Below are 22477 nucleotides of genomic sequence, written 5' to 3'. Positions count from 1 at the left end.
TGGAAGTTGAACCCACACATTCCTTGTCTTGTTACACCCACAGCTAATACTTCCTTCATCTAAAGACCTCCCTAAACCTCCATTTCTACACCTAGAGGGCCCCAGGGCCACCCCATAGCCTGAATTGACCTCATGTCCCGGGGCTCATTGGTCCCAGAGCAGCCTGGCAGACAAGGGACCAGTTCCCCTCCAGCCTCCACCCCCCCCCACTCAGCTCTGCCATTTCCCCTCCCTCTCCTCTTGCTCCTCCTGTGATCTTGCCCTGACCTGGCTCTCCAGTCTGCCATGTAGGGAGGCCTGCTGGTCTTCCTCCACTGAAGCTAAGCCCTCCCTTCCTGGCCAAATGTTGTCCCTGTCTCCTTTCGGAAGTCATTTTGTTGAAAGCCCCAGGAACTCACTAGCCCAGAGAATAATATGTGCTCTAAAGTAGCCCACACAGGGGAATATCTGGCTTTCATCTTGAAGGAAAAGAATACAAATTGTCTTTCTTTGCAAATGTCACTAGAACTACAGAGCTTCTTGAAGAGTCTTGAGCCCTCCTGGGAAAGAGAGAGTACCATGCACCCGCTAAAAGCTCACTGCCCCCTCAGTAGTGCATGAGCTCAGCAGAGGTTCATGATTCCTGGGGCCGGGCACAAATTATGTAGTCATCTTCAGGTCTTTAAAAGGTGGAACCATGATATACAACCTAAGGGTTTTCCTAGCAGTTGAGCTGGGGGAGGGAGTATGTGTTTGTACATATACATACATGTATGCATACCCCTCAAGCACAGAGCTTGGCACATGGTGGTGTCTGGTAAGTGAAAGTTATAATAATAATAACAACTAGGAACACTTTATGATAACCCTCAAATAAAATGTAGTCCAGACAGGGGTCCTTTTCACTCTGCCCACAGGGAGTTCATAGATATACTGTCCAATTTCATAACCATGAGCCACATGTGGCTGTTGAGAATTTGAAGTGTGGCTAGTCCAAACTGAGATGTGCTACAAGTGTGAAATAATCGGTGGATTTTACAAATTTAGTATGAAAATATCTCAGTAATTCTTATACATGGGAATGATATTTTTTAGATATATTGGTTTTAATAAAATTTCCCTGTTTACTTTTACTTTTTAAAATGCATGAACTAGAAAATTTGAAATTCCACTGTAGCTTGCATTTTATTTCTCCTGCCAGGCACATGCTATAGTTCTGATCATGCCTGTTCTCTCCAAGCAGAGCCATGCCTGCTTGCTCTAAGGTGTGATAGTCACAGCTTCTCTAGGCCTTGGTTTTCAGAGGTCATTTTGATTTTCTCTAAAAAAAAAAAAAAATCAGAAAACTTTTCTCCTTTGCCCACATAGTTTTTTAAACATCCAACTTTTATTTCTTTCTCTTCAACTTATCATCTTGGTGAGAACAGATGATATCATACATAAGAAAGCATCCTTTAGAAATGAGCCCCCTTTAAAAAGGTGAGCTATCTTCTTAGAGTATCTATGGATGTGAATGCCGGTGCTGGATACAGGTCTGAGAGGCTGAGTTGGATCTGCCATGTCTCTTGCTGTGCTACTTTTGTTTGATCACTTCATTTATTGGATCTATAGTCTCTAGAGGTATAAAATGGAAATGCTTCTAATTTTTATAAGGATTAAAATTGAAAAATCTGCATGAAAAGCATTATTAACTTGGAACATATTCTGTACATATGAAGAGGAGAAGAAATTAGTCTGCACTGCATATTTTCTTTGTCACCTCCCACCCCATGGTGGTGGTTTTCTTACAATACAGTTCACCCCAAGCTCAGGTAGCAAAATGGCCAGACCTGCCCTGTCCTGATGTTTACAGAAATTCAAGGCCAGAACTCAGACCTGTCTTCCTGAAAATGTTCTAATTTGAACTTCCTCCTGGTTCTGGCTCATTCTCCTCTGCAGACATTGATATTCATATTCCTGGAAGATTCATGGTCTGTATAGCTCCATCTCTTCATGCATGACTCACAGGTGTGTGCGTGCCTCTGCACTGTCCTATGATTGGCATGACACACTGACCTGCTGTGTTTTTCTGTTGCAGCGGACACGATGGCTCCAGGGGATCCTCTCATTCCTGTGGATATTGAAAGGCATTTACCTTCTTGGCTCCTTAAACACCACAGTGTCCTGCCCTTCCATGATACATTCCTCTCTCTCCAGAGTCTTTGCACCAGTGGTAAGAATTGTCCCTCTTTACCCAGGGATTTCTCAGCTCAGCCATATGTTGGCATACTGTCATTGGTTAGGGAAAAACAAACCTCTCTCAAGGTGATTCACCACCCTAAATTCCAGTCCTCTAATCCATTACAGTGTGGATTTAGATAACTGAAAGCAGTAGTTATATCATAAATTATGGTCATAACAATAACCATGATTTATTAAACACTTGCTATGTATTATACTTTCCTGCAGCATATTATTTGTACTACTATTGTAAGTAGTTATTATCACTTACTGAGTTTTCTAAGTGTCCAGTGTGGTCAGCGGTGCCTTTTGTATGTTAACTCACTTAAAAATCACAATAAGCTATGGGCAGACCTAGCAGTTTTCCTTAGGAAGGTAGCAAAGGGCTAAGAAAGAGGATGAGGCTTACCTTGGAGCTGTAACTCCTAGGAACTTAGTTACTACAACCATGCTCTGCTTCTGGGAAGACCTCTAACCTCACCCTGGCATCCATTTGTCACCCTGACCCTACACCTAAGGAATTCTCTACTAATATGCCAGAAATTATTTTCATATTATTTAATTCACTAGTATAGCCATACAATATCAGTGGAACACAATAGAAAGAAAACAAAAGCAGACAGGTAGTAATTACCTCTCTGTATGAGTTCTCAGGAATGCCTGGCTTAACCCCAGGAGACATTAGATCTTCATCCAGGGTGGACCTAAAGTCTAGATTAGAGGGTACAGTCCAAGATCAGCAGGTCCAGAGTGCAATCTGTAGCCTTGATGAAGTTCGTGGGTGCCGGTAATTCTAATCTGGTTGCTCCAGCCATACTGGCTCTAGTGTAATGTGGGTTCCCTAACCTGCACAGAATAAGTCAGGCTGAGGTAGAGTCTTGCCAGAAGACCTGAGTGAAGAGGCTCTGGCTCTCAGGTCCAGGACTCAAGAAACACACAAGGAATCAAGCATAGGTCTCCTGCTTCAGGGAACATGATCCCCAGACTCTGCTGGTCGTGTGTATAGAGGGATAGGCTCAGAAAAGCAAGGCCAAGAGAGCAGACCTTGGAGTCAGAAAGAACTGCTTTCCATTTTATCTGCTCCATTCCTAGCTCACCATTGTGACCACAAACCAATAACCCAACCTCCACCTCTAGGAAATATATCAATGCTATTTACCTGGGAAGATAATCTCTATCCTTATATGTGGAATTTATCCAGAAACTCAGCTGGTCATTATTAACACCACTGAGCAAAAATTCTTCTATGGAGAGAAAAAAAACCCATAATATAAACAGATGTCTATTTATTGTAGGACAAAGTATGAATGCACTGGAACCTAAGAAGTCCAGGTAGACCACTAGCTTAATTTTCTGAACTCACAGATTGAACTCACAGATTGCACTCTCTTCCTTCTGAGTTCCACTAAGTTTGTGTGATTCTACATGCAAAGTAAATAATACTACACTTAGTTCCTGGGTAGGAGCAGGGGAGTTTGGGTGCAGGGCCAAAATGACAGGTGGAGTCAATGCCCTGCACAAGCACAGAACACGGCTGTGGCTGCAGCTTGGGAGGCCCCCAGTGGCCAGGCCATGGTCCACTTACACAGACCTGTGACAGATGACTAGCTGGTGATCTTTCATCCAGACTGAAAACATGCTTGTCAGTACCAGAGGTGGATCGAGTGGATGGAGTAAGAAATAAACCATGATATAGATGCAGTCCCTGAGGCCCCAGACTAAGATCTCTGTCTAGTATAGCCCAGACCGTGAGCTTAACTGGAACCAAATTCACTCAGAATTGACTTTTCTATTGCTTCTTAAATGGCCTATTTTACTGAGTCCTTGCTGGATTCTGGGGACATAAAGAAGAGAGGTGCCCCCACGTGGCCTCCTGTTGGAGTAGGAGTTGGGGGGGGCGGGATTCCAGCATGGGTGGGGGAAGGGGACAGGCCGCCAATGTCAAAGGCAGACAGAAGGGAATCAACTGAGAGAGGACAATGGCACCAGGTAGGAAGAGCAATTGGGATACAGAGGAGCACCTTGCAGAGCTTCTTGGTATTGGAGGGTGAGGGTACAGATGAGAACAGAGACTCCTGGGCAGAAGAGAAGGGATGGAGATTAGCCTTTCAGGAATTGGTCTTGAACCAGGGTGGGCAAGAGCCTCACTCCACAAACTGCTTCTCCAAGATTTTCACCATTTAAAAGTATTTAAAACCCCCCAGAGGTGCCGTGTCTTCTATCCCAAGAAGTGCTGACAAGGTCATTGTCTCAGGCTTTTCTCTCTGCAGCTGATGGGGGCCCTACTGCTGGTCACCCACTCCCACCTGCACTGGTTTCTGCTCTTCACCTGGACACTGACATCGGTCACCTTTGCAGATTTCTTCCCCAGGCTGCTATTTCATTTTCCAGGAAGAAGCCAAAAAAATTCATTCCACAGCCTTTCTGAGTCTGACCAGGAAGACATGGCTCGTTACTGTGGGGCCCTCTTTCTGTTGACAGCCATGTTGTGTTTTGGAATGGTATGTAAACCTGTCCCACACCTTGAAATCAAAGACTATCAAAGTTCCATCTGCTGTTGGGATGAAATATTCTTTGTCCATGTGGACAGAAAGTTCCAGGCTTTACAGACCAGATCTCATGGGAACGGATCCCAAGGCCCATATAATCTATTATGGGAAGGGGTCCAATGCAGTTAGTTTGATTCTGTCTTTGCCTAGAGCATTCCAGCAACCTAACACCCACCCCAGGAGGCTACCTCCTCCAGGAAGCCTTCCAGGACCCTTGCCCTGCCCTGAATCATCACATCTCTTCTCACTCTGAACTTGACCTCAAGTTGTTACAGGTAATCTAATCATACAAGCTTCACATTACACTTCTCTGAGATGGAGGCCATTTGTGAAATGGGACTGTTTCGTGCCCACCCACTGATCAGCAACTGGCAAATCTAGTCATGTCACTCAGCATAAACCCCTTTGACAGAGGAGGAGATTGTTTTGTGCTCTAACCATGCAGCCCTCATGTAGGACTGACAGAGTTAGCAAATAAAAATACAGAACATCCAGTTACTTCAATTTCAATACAATGAATAATTGTTTCATATCAGTATGTCTCCTTCAATAATTCAGATACATTTATTTTAAAAATTATTTGTTACTTACAGGAAATTAAAATGTAACTGGCCCTGTATTTTATGTGACCACCCCACTGCTCAGTTCTCACCTGCTCTGCCCAGCTTCTTCCCAGGGGCCACTCTAGGCCACAGTGTTCACATCATAAGGGGTGGGCCAGGGATGCAGTGGCTACAGGTGTTCCTGTTGAAGACTCAGGGTTGGAGTCTTATCACCACAGCTTCTTCTTGTCAATAGGGAACAGCTTACCTGTGAGGTTTCATAGGATACACAAAAGCAGTCTTTAAATGGCTTAAATTTTGCTTCTTTGGGTTATTTTTAAGAAATCTGAAGGTATAAAAAATTATTTGGTGCCATCAGAATTTTGAGCTAACAGGTATCAGTGTGAACTAAGGAAATAAACAACCTAGGGATCCATAAGACGCAGAATCATTTAGATAACATACATGAGGACCCAGCATCCTGCCGAGTCTCTGGGTTCTTTCAATATCCCAGGCACAGGCAGATGCTCCCATGTAGGGTTTCCAGAGGCCACAGTGGCTAGCACAGAGCATTGAAGCTGAGATGTAGACAATATAAATGAAAACACATATCATATAAATAATATTAGCTCCAACTGTTAATTTCCATTGCCAAGTTCATATTGCTGCCATTTAATTTAATTCATGAAATACATTTTCTTAATTTTTTCTTTTTACCAAGCAGTTACTAAAAATTGATAGACTGGCATCATGGGACATAATCTCTATTTCATTGTTTATCAAATTAACAAAGTGTGCTAACAAAGAATTTTTCCATTTTATTTTCTTCTCCAGCTGAGAGGTTCCCTGGTGACTTATTTCCAAAAAAGAAAATCTTCTCACAGTAAATCTCTTGTGAGATTTAAAGACATCACTGCTTACACATGGGTGAAGGCCCTCACCTTTCTGGGTCTGGAAATGCCAAAGCCGGAAGAAGCTCAGGTGGTTGCAGATCATGTAAGACATGGGAACCTAGAGTAGTGAGCATAGTAGCACACTTAAATTGGTGATTTCACTGCAGAATTTTGCTTTTGTTATCAAAATGTGATCATGATTCTTTGCCAGATATCAGTGTGAAGTGTCAAATGTTAGGTCTCAGCCATAATGGAGCTCTTAGAATTCTCCCTTGAGATTCTAAAGTACTTTGCAATTTACCAAGCACATTCTCTACGTTAACTCACTAAATCCTTATAATGACCCTGTATGGTTAGAAAGATGGAGTTTCTGCCCCAGGACACAATTTTTTTTATTCAGCATTTTTGTTGCTGTGACCAAAAGACCTGGCAAGAACAATTAGAGGAGGAAAACTTTATTTGGACCACAGTTTCAGAGGTCTGAGTCCACAGATAGCTGATTCCATCTGGGTTCAAGATGAGGCAGAACATGATGGCAGAATGGTGTAGAGGAGGAAGACAGCTCAGGGCATGGCAATCAGGAAACAGAGAGAGAGCTCTCTTCAGGAGGGACAAAATATAAACCCCAAGCCACACCCCCTGTAACCCAGCCACACCCTACCTGCCTACAGTTACCACCCAGTTAATCCTCATCAGTGGGTTACAACTCTCATCATCTAATTATTTCCCCTCTATACCTTCTTGCACTGTCTCACACATGAGCTTTTGAGGGCACCTCATAGATAAACATAACACACATACATTATGTTCTGTCCCCTTTAGTTAGTCATTCGCTTTTGGTATGTGTTACCAGACAAAAACTCCTACCTAAAACTTGGAACCCTAGGAACAGTTGGGTGTAGTCACACCAGACATGAGTGCCAACAAAGCCAAACAGGTATTTATTTGCACAGTGAATATTCAACTGTCTTCCATGGCTGATATTTATGTATTACTTGGTGCAGTTCTGAAGCTTGTCATATGTAATCATGATACTGTAGATTTGCACAGGACTCTACTCTGTCCTGTGTTTCCCCACTTCCCTACTGATTACAGCAATTATCCTTTATGAAGACATCATTAACCAAAGCATTTATGCAAATATCAGCATATGCACAATATCAGTGAAGGGACAGAGACATGGAGACATGAAGAGACAGGTCTAGTTCCAAGGTCCTGTGACCCCATGGTTCAGTGCATTTTCTAACATAGCACAATCCCTCAAAGTTGGTACCTTTAAATGCTTCAGAAAATAAAAACAATTACATTCTTGAATGCATATACTTAACTTTCTTCCCTTCAGAATTATTACTGGGATGAATTTGCAAGTCTGTTAGACGAACTTCTGATGAAGATTGATGGGTTGTCTGAAAGCCTAGAACTCTCTCTTCCAGAAACACAACACAGGAGTACAGTGGAGGCAAGAGCAGAAGAGAGTCCTTTAGTGGGTGTTTCAAGTTTCCAAGCCACTGAGGTAAGATTTTGCAAAATTATTTTTGTCAGTTTTCTTTAGAGCAAAGGTTCTAGAGTTCTAAAATTGTTCTGAAATAGTTGCAAATAACAAGGTTGATTTGCATGAATATTCTCTAAAGATAATACCAACATAAAATATACTTTGGTCAGAACTAAGAAACTGCCTAACAATTTAAAATGTATGGCAAGACTTCCAATTTAAAATGATGGCATTAGTATCCATCTGCCCTATCATTTTTTATTACAACTGGAATCAACTCAAAGAGACTGAAAAAAAGAAATAAAAGTTCCATCCACCCCCCACAAAGAAACTAAGAAATAGCTATGAACCAGAATATGACCAGCAATCCTATAAATGACTGCCAAGTACACTCAAAATTAAACTAGTGGGAGAAAGAACACCACCACTTCCAAGACAGGACTAAAATCTCCAAATTAGTATTTTTGAAGGTTCCAGCTAAAGACCCTCTTTTTGGAATAAAATTTTGTAAAGCAAAATGGAGTTAAAAGGATATTCCTGAACCTAAGACCACACAGATCTAGGGAGAGAGAACCAAAGAGAGAGTATGTGGGAAACCATCCTTTGTGAGATGCTGTCTGTTGATGTAGCAGCTTGGAGGAGGAACAACAACTGGTGGCTCACAGACCTGGAGCTGTACTCCTTCAACTAAAGAAAAATCTGCACAGGTGAACACTTCATGTGCTGGGTTACAATGTGAAAAAGAAAGGTATATCCTTAGCTCCAGTGGTACAGACATTCCAGTGGCAAATTCCCTGAGACCCAGAGAGATGCTCTGTCAGCCCAAAGCATTCATTTTCCATGTCTGAGTGGCAGTGAATGCTCCCTGAACACAGGAGAACAGAAGTGCCTGCAACCAGCTCATTACCTCAACCCTTCCCTGGTCCCAGATAATAGCTCCTTGGGAAGATGAGCTCTCCAATGTAGACATGAGTAGTAACAATAAAAGTGGATCATTCCGGGGCTGGGGTGCTGACTCAGTGGCAGAGTGCTTGCCTAGCATTGTGTGAGACACTTGGTTCAATTCTCAACACCACATAAAATGAATAAATAAAAATAAAGGTATTGTGTCCATCTACAACTAAAAAAAATTGATCATTCCTGGATCTATGCAAACATCTGCAGGAAAAGGTAAGAAATAAAAATGACCAAATGAGAAAAAGAGGAAGATCGTAACTTTAAAAACATTGCTGCAGATGGGTAAAAATTGTAACCAAGAAGATCATTTCTGCCTTCCTGCCTTCCTTCCTCCCTCCCTCCCTCCCTTCCTTTCTTCCTTCCTAGTTATAGTTAGACATAATAGTTGGGTTCATTTTAACATAATCACACATGCATGGAATTTACTCCATTTCAGTACCCAGTGCCCTCCTCTACCCTCTCTTCCTCCCCCGCACCATTCTTCTTCTTCTACTTTACTGAAAATCAAGATATTTTGTCATGAAAAATAACTTAGTGAAAAAAAAAATGACTTTTAGAAAAAGGAATGCAAAACCAAGATTAAGGAGTTTCAAAGATGAAATAAAAAGAATAAAATGAAAGATGTGAGAAAAGAAATGGGGAAAACTATACACAGACGAAGAAGAAAAGCAAGAGTAATAGGTTCACAGAAAAGAAAGGAAAGGGTATGGATAAAGGTTTAAAAAAATTCAATATAAATAAGTTTAACCCCCAGGTGTGGTGGTGCATTCCTATGATCCCAGTGGCTCAGGAGGCTGAGGCAGGAAGATCATGAGTTCAAAGCCAGCCTCAGCAACATGAGATGCTAAGCAACCCAGTAGAACCTGTCCCTAAATAAAATACAAAACAGAACAGGGGATATGTCTCAGTGATAGAGTGTCCCTGAGTTCAATCTCCAGTACCCCAAAATTTAAAAAATTAGTATATTTAACCAATAGTTAAAATTGATTTTAGGAATAAAATAGGCATAGAAATCAGTCAAAAGGGTGTAATTAGTGTTTATCCAACAAAAAGTTGACCAGGAAAAGTATGTATTTAAAGAAAAAATTTTAAGATTTTCATGGGACTGGGGTTGTGACTCAGTGGTAGAGTGCTTGTCTCGAATGTGTGGAGCACTGGGTTTGATCATTAGAACCACATAAATAAATAAATAAAATAAAGAGATTGTGTCCATTTACAACTAAAATGTTTTTTAAAAAGACTTTCCTGAAATAAAGATATACACTTACACAGATTTTCTAGATTAACAATAAGATCACACCTTGCTAAACCCATCATAAACTTTTAGCTCTGTAAGTTGAAATACATTTGATACATCTAAAGTACCAAACACTATAGCTTAGCAACTTACAGGACACTGTAGAATATCAACCTTTTCCCCTTGAGATCTTGGAGCTGACTGAGAGCCACAGCTCTGGGTACAGCTTCTACTGAATGCACTCTGCCTTTGCTTCACTTTAGAGCTGAAAAATCCTAAGTCTAATCATTGTAAGTCAGGAATAACCTGTGTATCTAAAAAGGAACCATATCCCAGGAAAGAAATGGGTTTAAATCAATTAAAACTAGAGAAAGTCCTAAAAAGTTTGTTATTGAACTTAAATAGTAATATATTTCTATTGATAACCAGATCCCTTCTTTCTCCCCCCAAATCAAACCACCTCCAAGTGATTTAGAATTATTTAAGTTACTTAACATTTTTCATTGCTTACCAGTTATTATTTTAATTAAATCTATTTGAATGTACATGTGAGTTGGAAATCGAACAAATGACCAGACAAATGAAATTTTTAGAGAATAGGAAATACAATGACCAGTTGTGTAAAAACTCAGGGAGAACTCAGTTGTGTAACCATCCAGTCCTGGGATTTTCTTGGTTGGAAGGCTTCTGATGGTATCCTCAATTTCCTTACTTGAAATTGATTTGTTTAAATTGTGTATATCATTCTGATTTAATTTGGGCATATGATATGCCTCTAGAAATTTGTCAATACCTTCAATATTTGCTCTTTTATTGGAATACAAATTTTCAAAATAATTTCTAATTATGTTCTGTATTTCTGTACTATCTGTCATAATATTTCCTTTTCATCACAGATGTTAGTATTTTGAGTTTTCTATCTCCTTCTCTTCATTAGCATGGCTAATGTTTAATAATTTTATTTATTTGTTTATAATGAATCAACTTTTGTTTGACAAAATTTTTTTCAATTGTTTCTTTGTTTCAATTTCATTGATTTCAGCTCTGATTTCAAATGATTCCAAAACCAGACAAAGACACATCAAAGAAAGAAAACTTCAGACCAATATCTCTAATGAATATAGATGGAAAAATAAATAAAATTCTGGCAAATCAAATACAAAAAGATAGTGCACCATGATCAAATAGGGTTCATCCCAGGGATGCAAGGTTGGTTCAACATATGGAAATCAATAAATGTAACTCATCACATCAATAGACTTAAAGATAAGAACCATATGGTCATCTCAATAGATGCAGAGAAAGCATTTTTAAAAAGGCACCATTTCATGTTCAAAACACTAAGAAAACTAGAGCTATCAGGAACATACTTCAACATTGGAAAGTCTATCTATGCTAAGCCCCAGGCCAACGGCATTCTAAATAGAGACAAATTGAAAGCATTTCCTGTAAGAACTGGAATGAGACAGGGATGTCCTCTTTCACCTCTTCTATATAACATAGTTCCTGAAACTCTATCCAGAGCAATCAGACAGATGAAAGAAATTAAAGGAATCTAAACAGGAAAAGAAGTGCCCAAATTATCACTCTTCGCAGACGACAAGAGTCTATATCTAGAAGACCCAAAAAATTCCACCAGAAATCTCCTAAAACTAATAAATGAATTCAGCAAAGCAGCTGGATATAAAATCAACACCCCAAAATCAAAGGCATTTCTGTACATCAGAGACAAATCCTCAGAAAGAGAAACTAGGAAATCCACCCCATTTACAATAGCTTCAAAAAAATAAAATACTTGGGAATCAACTGAACAAAAGTGGTGAAAGACCTCTACAATGAAAACCACAGCATGCTAAAGAAAGAAGATGGGAAAATCTCCCTTGTTCTTGGATAGGCAGAATTAATATTGTCAAAATAACCATGCTACCAAAAGCACTATACAGATTCAATGCAATCCCAATCAAAATCCTAGTGACATACCTCATAAATATAGAAAAAGCAATCATGAAATTCATCTAGAAAAATAAGAGACCCAGAATAACCAAAGCAATCCTTAGCAAGATGAGTGAAGCAGGTGGCATTACTGTTCCAGACCTTAAACTATACTACAGAGCAATGGTAACAAAAACAGCATGGTATTGGCACCAAGTTAGAACTATAGACCAATGGTACAGAATAGAGGACACAGAGAATAACGCAGATAATTACAGTTGTCTAATATTATATTAGACAAAGGCGCCAACAACATGCAATGGAGAAAACATAGCCTCTTCAACAAATAATGCCGGGAAAACTGGAAATCCATATGTAACTAAATGAAATTAAACCTCTATCTCTCACTATACACAAAGCTCAACTCAAAAGTTTATCAAGGACCTAGGAATTAAACCAGAAACCTTGTTCCTAATGGAAGAAAAAGTAGGCCCAAATATCCATCATGTAGGATTAGGCACCAACTTCCTTAATAAGACTCTTACAGCACAAGAATTAAAACCACGGATCAATAAATGGGATGGATTCAACCTCAAAAGCTTCTTCTCAACAAAAGAAACAATCAGTGAGGTAAAGAGAGAGCCTACAGAATGGGAGCAAATCTTTACCACAAGCACATCAGATGGAGCACTAATCTCTAGGATACATAAAGCATTCAAAAATATTAACACCAAAAAAAAAAAAAAAACCTAATCAGTAAATGAGCCAAGGAACTAAACGGACACTTCTCAAAATAGGATGTTCATTCAATCAACAAATATATGGAAAAATGTTCAACAGCTCTAGCAATTCGAGAAATGCAAATCAAACCTACTCTAAGATTTCATCTCACTCCAGTCAGAATGGCAGCTATCAAGAATACAAACAACAATAAGTGTTGGCAAGGATGTGGGGGAAAGGCACACTCATACACTGCTGGTAGGGACTGCATATTGGTGCAGCCAGTCTGGAAAGCAGTATGGAGATTCCTTGGAAAGCTTGGAATGGAGCCAACATTTGACCCAGCTATCCCACTCCTCGGTCTATACCCAAAGGACTTAAAATCAGCATACTGTAGAAACACAGCCACATTAATATTTATAGCTGCTCAATTCACAATAACTAAACTGTGGAATGAAACTAGATGCCCTTCAATAGATGAATGGATAAATAAACAATGGTATATATACACAACGGAATATTACTCAGCATTAAAAGAGAATAAAATTATGGCAATTACAGGTAAATGGATGGAGTTGGAGAATATCATGCTAAGCAAATTAAGCCAAACCCAAAATCCAAGGGAGTGATATTCTGATAAGTGGGTGCTGATCTATAATGGGGGGGGGGGGCTGTTGAGAATGGAGGAACTTTGATTGAGCCAAGGGTAGGGAGAGAAGGGGAGGGGAGATGGGAGTAGGAAAGATATTGGAATGAGACAGACATCACTAGCCTAGGTACATGTATGACTGTACATGTGGTGTGATTCTACATAATGGAAAAAACATAAAGTTGTGCTCCATTTGTGTACAATGAATTGAAAAGCTTTCTGCTTTTATATAACTGATTGGAACTAATAAAAAATAAGCTAAAAAACCCCACCTCACTTCTTTGTAAATTAGCCAGTCTGTGGTCTTCCATTGTAGCAATAAAAACCAGAGAAAGACAGGGCTCCTGAGGGAAGCAGAGATCAGGAGCTCAGGGTTGAGCACCAGAGCCAGACACACTACCTCCCATGGAGAGCTTGCTTCCCTTCAGCCCCATGGAGAGAACAAACCAAGGCAATTCCTCCTGATGGATGTTTGAAAGCAGGTCACTGGGAGGGACTACTGCTGGTACACTGTCCTCTGGCTAACAGGTTCTTTAACTCCCATCTTGTTCCTTTCATTTCTTTGTTACTAATAATCATATCTTACTTTTCAAACTCCACAGAATGTTATTCCAATAGATGCTGTCATGAAGCTGCAGTATGAAGAAATCCATGGCCTGACTCACTTGAGCAGCCAAGTAGGATCCAGGCTCCCTTGTCCAAGCTTCACATACTCCCCCAGAGGGCCCAGAAAAGGCCGTGTCCCCAGCAAATAAATGGTATGTTTGGTAAAAACAAAACAAAACAAAAAATCCTTGCTGCCCCTAGGTTTCAACTCTGGATGGAAGAGCTCTATATGCCAGGGCAGTGCCATGCCACTCCACGCCAGAGCATACACTACATGCTGCCTGTAACCACAGGATGCACAGGACAGAGCAGAGAGCATCAGCACTCCACAAGTTAGCAGGTAAAACAGACAGCCTGATATTTCAAAAAAAAAAAAAATAGGAGGAAAGCAACATTTCCTGTATACACCTGCTTTTAAAATTATAGCTTAAAAGCTATGCTTCAAGTGAGTAAGTAAATAAATAAGAATAGAACTTATTTATAAAAAAAAAAGTTAGAAGTCCCAGTCTCATAAATAAGTCTAGGTCATATAAGTCCTAGTCTTATAAATAAGTCAAGTCTAGTCTTTAGCAAGAACATCTCATTACACAAATCAAAAAAGTACATTAGGTTTACAAGGCATACATGTGGAAAAGGAGTTTCCTATCTTCAATATCATCCTCCCCAGCCCAGTAGTAGTAATAAGCCCTTTCCCTGGTAATTGGTAAAAATTTGATTTGGGGACCTGCATTCACATTTTTGCCTTCAGTGTGGTTTAGATTAATAGTACCCAATACATTTCATAATTTAATTATAATCTTTCTTTATGATACCATCTTTATGAAATCCTTCTTTCTAAAACAACAAAAAACAATCATCTTCTTTGGTGTTGGAGGGATTGAACCCAGGACTGCATACCTGGTAGGCAAGTGCTCTACCACTGAAATACACTCTCACCCATTAAAAAAAAAATCAGTTTTGGGTTGGGGCTGGGGCTCATTGGCAGAGTGCTCACCTGGCATGCATGACAATCAGAGCTATATCCTCATCACCACATAAAAATAAAATAAAGGTATTCTGTCCATCTACAACCAAAAAAATATATATTAAAATAAATCAATTTTGATACCTTCCTAATGTGTCAAGATATGTGAGCTCAACATGGTAGAAAGGTGTCAAAGCTGATTTGACACCTGAAGTAGTTGGATGTAACCTGACTTTTGCTGTAAAGATATTAATTACCAACATAGAATAAGGTAAAAATTATAAGATGTTCCCTAAGTAGAAGACACCTTACCAGCAAGGTTATCTTTCTTCCCAATCCTCTATTGGTCTTAAACTATAATTTCATTTTCTTGACTTACAACATTAGCTAGGAACTCAGTAAGATGTTAAAAAGGAGTAGCAGGAGAGGATACCCTTGACTGTTCATGATCTTAGTGAGAAAGTTTCAAGTTTATTATCATTAAAAATGAGGTAGAGGTGATATGGCAGGTGGCAGGAGCAGAACATCAGAAAATGAAGGATATAGTCACTGCCAAAGCAGCAGCCCTCATTCAACTTCAAGAAGAAAATAAAAAATTGCCCACCAAATTGAAAATAGTGATCAAGATATGTTTAGAGAAACGCTGCAGAATTTATCTCATATCATTAGAGAAAAAGACATTGAAATAGATGTACTAAGTCAGAAATCTCAGTCTTTATTGGAAGTTTTACGAATCTCTGGCACTGGTCATGAGGTTCCAGGTGTTAATAGTCATCAGTTCGAGGAGCTCCTACAACAATGTGATGAATTAAAACAGCAAGTGAAAAAAATGGAGGAATGGAAACTACAGGTAATGACAAATCTCCAAAATCTGCATCATAAGTCAGCCCAACACGAGAAAGACCTTGTTCAACTTGAAGCCCAAGTTTTGGTTGACAGTGGTAACAGTTCTAAATTAGAAGCAGACTACACTGGCCTCATCCACTGTTATGAGCTGAACGAAATCAAACTCAAACATTTTGGGCACATATTAGGCCAGGTGCAGCTGTACCTAGGGCAACTTTGCAGCAGCAAAAATCTCTTTTTAGGAAAATTTGATATGATTACACCCCAGCTCTCCTCTACCTCATCAACTTACTCCCAGTCAGCAGAGGTCAAAGAGCTGAGAAAATCACTGCAAGAAAAAGAGGCCACCATTAAGGAGCTCTCTAGGAGAATTACCATAGGTTGTCTGATGTAACTGCTGCCACCTCCAAGAGAGAAAAGACAGAACATGAACAAACTGATTCTGAAATTAAACAGCTCAAGGAAAAACAAGATCTGTTACAAAATTTACTGAAAGAAAAAGACCTCTTAATTCAAGCCAAAAGTGATCAGATACTTTCTTCAAATGCGAAGTTCACTAACAAAGTGATTGAAAATGAGTTGTTGAGGCAAGCAATAACAAATCTCAAGGAGAGAATATTAATTGTAGAAATGGACATTTCTCAACTAAAAGGGGGAAATGTAAAAATAATATAAACATCCAAAGAAAAGGAAATGGAGTATCAAGCATTACAAGAGATGAACTTGAAGTTCTCTGTGATGCTGCGAGAACAAGAGTTGGAGTACAAGTTGATGAAGGAGAAAGCTCTTGCCTTTGAGAAACTGTTACGAGAAATGGAACAGCGCAAGGCTGGGGAATTAAATCAGCTTTTAAATGCAGTTGAATCCATGCAGGAGAAGACCATTCTATGTCATCAGGAGACAGACCAACTCACCTTGTCCCTAAAGAACAAACAGATGGAAAAGAGGATCCTCCAGCAAGAGGTTTAACACTTATGTGACAAAGAATTACAGTTAAATCAGGAGGTACAAAGACTGAGGAGCCATCTTTTAGAATCAGAAGATTCTTACACCCAGGAAACTTGGGCTGCAGAGAAGACAGAGATGAACCTGACAGAGAAAGTCACACTATTGGAAAAAAAGCTACTTTCCTCTTCTAATTCAAGTCATCAAGCCAGTGTGCAGGTAGTAGAGTCCCTGCAGAAATAGGTGTGCTTACTCTCCCAAGAGAGATATGAGAATGCACTGCAGCTTTCGATCTACCAGGAACAAGGAAAGCAGTATGCCATGTCATTAACTAACCTGTAGATGGTTCTATAGCGTTTCCAACAAGAATAAAAAGCTATGTATTTGGCTGAATTAGAAAAGGAAAGACAACATATAACCAAATGGAAGGAAAAGGCAGAAAACCTAGAAAGAGAGGCATTATTATTACAGGAACATTTGGATGAAGCCAATGGTGTGTTGGATTCAGCAACCAGACTTACACAACAGTTACATCTAAAGGAAGAACAGATTGAAGGACTTAAAAAGCAAAATGAGCTCCAACAAGAAATGTTGAATGATGCACAAAAGAAATTGATGGACTCAGAAAATGGCACAGAAGGAAAAGTGGACAAAGCCCTAATGAGAAACCTGTTCATTGGGCTTTTCCATACACTGAAAAGTAAGCGTCATGAAGTGTTACAGTTAATGGAAAGCATCCTGGACATTCAAAAGAGGGAAATGGAGCAGTTGTTGAATGGAGATGATGGTGGTGTTACTAAGTGGATGATGGGTTGGCTTAGAGGAGGATCAAAAAATGTCCCCAGCACATCTTTGAGACTGAATGAGCAATGTCTGCTTAATAGTTCTTTTTTCAGAACTTTTTGTTAAATTTCTGGAAACAGAATCTCCTTCATGTGTTCCACCACCAAAACTTTCTGCTCCTGCCATGAAATGTCTAGACTCCAGAGGAAGGAGAAAGGAAGGTGAGAATGTACCAAGAAGTTTGAAAGATGCAGCAGAATTCAGAGCTGGTAGAAGAGCAGCTGTGAATCCATTCTTGGTACCACGTTCTGCGGCTGTGCCACTCATTAGCCTAGATGGACTTGGACCTGGTGGGCCTGGGAATCTCCTTTTGAATCCCGTCGCAGACTTCATGCCCACCTTTACACCATTGCCAGTGTCCCCCGACAATAGCGCCAGGGTTGTACTAAAGGACCTTTTAAAGCAGTAGGTGATTCTCAAGGCAGAGATGATTTAGCACTTTAAAGAAGCCATAAACACTTTTTACTTTTACAAAGTGGCCTTTTTGAAAAGAAGTCATGTATTTGCTGGGAAAAAGAAAAAGAAAAAAGTTGGTATATAGAGCTACAGGTATTTTGACTCCTCCTCCCCCCCCCGCCCCCGTTTTTTTGGTGTGTGTGTTTTTGCTGTAGCAGTTAAAAAATTTATTTTTGTTTGTTTGCTGTAGCATTCTTTTTATATAAAATTTTGTTTCGATGCTATCAGGTAATCAATAGCAATAAAAACTATAGCTCCAACCTCTTTTTTATGATTATATGTGTTAAATGTAATTATATTAAGATAAAAATAATTCATTTATAACAGAAAAGAAGAAAGATCCAACCCATATGAAAAAGATATATATCTCAGAATTTGGGCTATATGCAAACAAAATATGATGTAGCAAAGTTGTGAATTCTTTAGTTTATAAAAGAAAACATTGTATAACTACTAAAAGAAAATTACAGCAGCCTGTGAGCTGGGCAAGTCCCCAACGCTGGGGAGAAGTCACTCAAGCCCAAGGGAGGAAAGTGGAGGGAAGGAGCCAAGACCCGTGGAGTGACTGGGCCACTGGGGGCAAGTCCCTGGTGCAAGCCCAGGCCAAGCCCCTGCATTTCCAGGTGAAACACAACAGTTGGCACGAGCCCCACCCTTTGCGGAATTCTGGTGCTTGGGTCATAATTGACACCACAGCACTCTAGGAGGTTCAAAGTGGAGGTGGATACAGACGGATGTGGCTCACTGAAATTGCTGAGATGTCGTCCTGGTTTAGAGGCCTAGGGTCTGGCTTGGGCCACTCCTTGGGTCAGGTCGGGGACAGCTTGGCGTCCCTCACTTACCCCAACTACTTTCAGTTGCCTGAAAGCAAGACAGTTTGCACTACAAGATGTGTTGTCCGCACTACAAGATGTGTTGTCCACACTACAGTCAGTACATTCAGGAGCTGGTGGTATACCAGCAACCACTGAATGGTCTTTATATGGTTATGGGATCAGTCATCTTTGTTCACCTTTTCCTGATGATGACATGGACCTCGGTGATATCATTTCATCACAACAAGAAATCAACAGACTGTCAATTGAAGTTTCAAGACTTGAATCTCAAGTTAGCCATTAGAGGGATATATATAGCTCAGGCAAAGGGAACACATAATTCTGATCAAAGTGAAATGTGCAAACTACAAAATGCTATTAAGGTACTTGAACAAAACCAAAGTCAACGCCTTGATAATAATCAAGAGGAAATGTCAATTTTGCAGAATGCACATCAACAGAAACTGGCAGAGATAAGATGCCGGTATCAAGAGGAATTAAATGACAAGAAAGAACTGAAAATCTGGTATATCGAGGTGACTCAGGAGTTACAGTAACTGATGAGTCTAAAATATGTGAGATGCAAAAAACTAATCAGGTTCTACAAACTAAAAACGTAGAGTCTGCAACAAACATGGAAGAACTTAAGGATCAAATAAAAAACATAAATAAAAAAATTATCTTTGGCAGAAAATGACAGATGCCTTGAAGAGAGAGAAAGAACAGCTCAGTGTGGAAAAGTAACAAATAATTGAACAGTGTGAAAACTTGAAGCTGGAATGTAGTCAATTGCAGCCTTCTGTAATGGAGCAGAAAGATGAGGAAATTAAGAATTTGCAGAAAACCATTGATAAAAGCGCAGTTGCAGGAAGACATGCACAACACTCAGACAATTCTGATATTTTTCAAGAAACAAAAGTTAAAAGCCTTCCTATAGAAAATGGAAGTGAAAAACACGACCTGTATAACTATGAAACTGAAAAATTAGTGAAAGGAATCCAAGAATAAGAACTTGAGACTCAATTTCTAAATGAAAAGAATATATCCTTAACCAAACAGATTGATCAGCTGTCCAAAGATGAAGTTGGTAAACTCACTCAAGTTATCCAGCAGGAAGACGTGGAGATACAAGCTCTTCAGGCTAAAATTTATTCAGGTTCCTACACCCAGGATGCCATTTCCCTTCAGCAGCAACTGCAGACCTTCACTATGGAAAGAGAACAAATATTAGCTGTTTTGAATGAGAAGACAAAAGAAAATACCCAACTGCAAGCAGAACATCAGAAAATGAAGGATATACTCGCTGCCAGAGAAGCAGCCCTCATCCAACTTCAAGAAGAAAATAAAAAATTGTCCACCAAATTTGAAAATAGTGATCAAGATATGTTTAGAGAAACTCTGGAGAATTTATCTCATATCATTAGAGAAAAAGACATTGAAATAGATGCACTAAGTCAGAAATCTCAGACTTTTTTGGAAGTTTTACGAACCTCTGGCACTGGTCATGAGGTTAGAGGTGAGTTCGAAGAGCTCCTACAAGAACGGGCTGAATTAAAACAGTAAGTGAAAAAAATGGAGGAATGGAAATTTGATTTTCAAGCTCATTTAGGATAGGGACATGTGGTTTATCTTTTAAACCTCAAGCAATTTACAAATAGAAAAGAAAATATGAGTTGTGGCTTATTTAAATAGTGCAGATAATGGACCTGAAGCAAATATTAATCATCTTTAGAAGAATTTGTATCAAAAGGCTGAGAACAAGATTTCCCACACCAGTCCCCTACAACTCTGCATATGTGGTTCCCTGTGATTTCATAATGCGTATAGGTTGATGTGATGACCACCACAACAGCCACCAGACACACTTGCATCCTAAGGATCAGTGAAATCACCTCCTTGCACCAGCACCAACTGTTTAGAACTTAAGAATTTTTTACCAGCCCATTATTAAAAAAATCCTGACTTGAGGCTTACGTGAATGAGGATGTTCATATTTATACTTTGAAGTTGTACATTGAAGAGCTTTTTCTTGCAGATTTTGTCAATGTAGCTATGCCTTAGAAAGAGAAACATTTGTATAGCAAGAAAATGTGAAAACAAGTCGAGTTCAAATATGTAAAGAGCTCTGGCTTCAATTAGAGCGAAATTTGTCAATTTTGCTGTGATTACAGTATATTTCTAATGTATTTAGGAGACTGGAAGTTTTGATTATGTGTTGATGGTTAAAACTTGTTTTTCTGAAAAATTAACAGGTGACACTGCTTCACACAGTGTCTCCTCTCTTCTTAGCTAACTTATTTAAATTGCCATTCTTCTGTACATTGTAAAGGAAGTTCCCATAGCAATTCATATGAGAAATGTTCAACGGTCTCCCGAGCTCTGCCTGGTTAACATCATAGATGCTCCTCTACTTAACCCCACCATAAATTGAAAACATCTCAAATTGAAAATGCACATACCACACCACGTGCCTAGAAGCACAGTGGTCTGCAGTGTGCTACTTGCTTCCCCCCAAGATCCTGTGGCTCATGGGGAGCTGCCACTCACTGCTGCTGCCCCATCAAGAGGGTGTTGTGCTGCATATTGCTAGCCTGGGACAAATGAAAATTCAAAATCTGAAGTATGAATTCTATGGGACATGTCCTACTTTTGAACTAACATAAAATTGAAAAATCTTTTTTTAAATAACAAGCATTTTTAGCTATTATTATAATTAAGTTAAAGCATTTATCTGTCCTCTGGCTTATTTAGCCATCTTCCTATAAGGATGAAAGAGTTATCCCAATTGCTTTCACATTACATAAGAACTTAGAGATTTACATCCCTGTGTATGTGGTTCTCTGTGATTTCATCATGTATATAGGCTTATATGACAACCGCCACAACAGCCTCAAGACACACTTGCATCCTAAGGATCAGTGAAATCACGTCCTTGAACCAGCACCAGCTGTTTAGAACTTAAGAATAAGAGTATTTCTGAAATTTTTTATAAGTACATTATAAAAAATCCTGATTGAAGCTTAATTGTATGAGTATGTTCACATTTATACTTTGAAGTTGTACATTGAAAAGCTTTTTCTTGCAGATTTTGTCAACGTATATGTCTTAGAAATAAAAACATTTGTCTTTTTATACTATGCCATATTTCTTGAATTTTTGGCTCATGGTTTCTTACCATTTTCACTGTGTGGTCTACATTCTTTTCAGGGTTATATATTTTGTCTCCATTTTTTGAGGTCCTATCTTTCAAGTGGTCTAATCTGTTGGTGGTGCTTTCAATTGAACTTTTAATTTGATTTATTGTTTCTTTCATTTTAAGTATTTCTGTTAAGGATCTTCTGCTGTGCTGGCTATGGATTCTAATAATGTATCTTGATTTATTTGGGGCACTTTCTTCCCTTGTCTTTTCATATTGCTTGTGTGTCTTCCCTTCTAGCACTGTGGATCCTAGGCATTACTATTTTTACCCTATAGGCTTACAGTGCCCCTGCAGGAATCCAATCCCTCTCCTTTGAGGTGAAGGTTAACGTTATCAGATCCCAATATAAACAATATACACCCTAAAAACAAATGTTTGCATTAAGACATTTACATTTTTATCACAATGTACAGAAATGCTGAATTCAATTATTATCTACAATATACCCAGTAGGTTTGTAAAAGGGTTTACAGTTTCTAATGGTAGACAAAGAACTGGGGGTGAGGAGTAGGATGATATGCTGAGGAGGTAGGAGGTGAAGATTTAGAGTTGTTATATCTTAGGAAGTGTGAAAGAGAAATCTAAAGAGGAAGATTAGTAGCAGGAGAAAGGAGAGGAAGTAAATTTTGGTAG

At 39.3% G+C, this 22477-nt stretch overlaps 1 protein-coding gene across 1 annotated transcript in view; it reads left to right on the top strand.

Annotated features, from left to right (window-relative positions):
* Positions 1 to 21777, top strand: part of Pkd1l1 (polycystin 1 like 1, transient receptor potential channel interacting) — a 145503-nt gene extending 123726 nt beyond the window's left edge. Inside the window, exons 53-57 of the mRNA XM_071608980.1 lie at positions 2057 to 2191; positions 4470 to 4700; positions 6125 to 6286; positions 7526 to 7696; positions 13773 to 21777. Coding sequence (XP_071465081.1) covers positions 2057 to 2191; positions 4470 to 4700; positions 6125 to 6286; positions 7526 to 7696; positions 13773 to 13925 — 852 coding nt within the window. The 3' untranslated portion in view covers positions 13926 to 21777. The remainder of the gene's footprint in view (positions 1 to 2056; positions 2192 to 4469; positions 4701 to 6124; positions 6287 to 7525; positions 7697 to 13772) is intronic.
* The last annotated feature ends 700 nt before the right edge of the window (positions 21778 to 22477 follow it).

The sequence above is a fragment of the Marmota flaviventris genome, chromosome 1 (genome assembly GCF_047511675.1).
Source record: "Marmota flaviventris isolate mMarFla1 chromosome 1, mMarFla1.hap1, whole genome shotgun sequence".
Classification (NCBI taxonomy): Eukaryota; Metazoa; Chordata; class Mammalia; order Rodentia; family Sciuridae; genus Marmota; species Marmota flaviventris.
The sequence above is the reverse complement of the archived record's forward strand: the minus strand, read 5'-3'. Positions and strand labels throughout refer to the sequence as shown.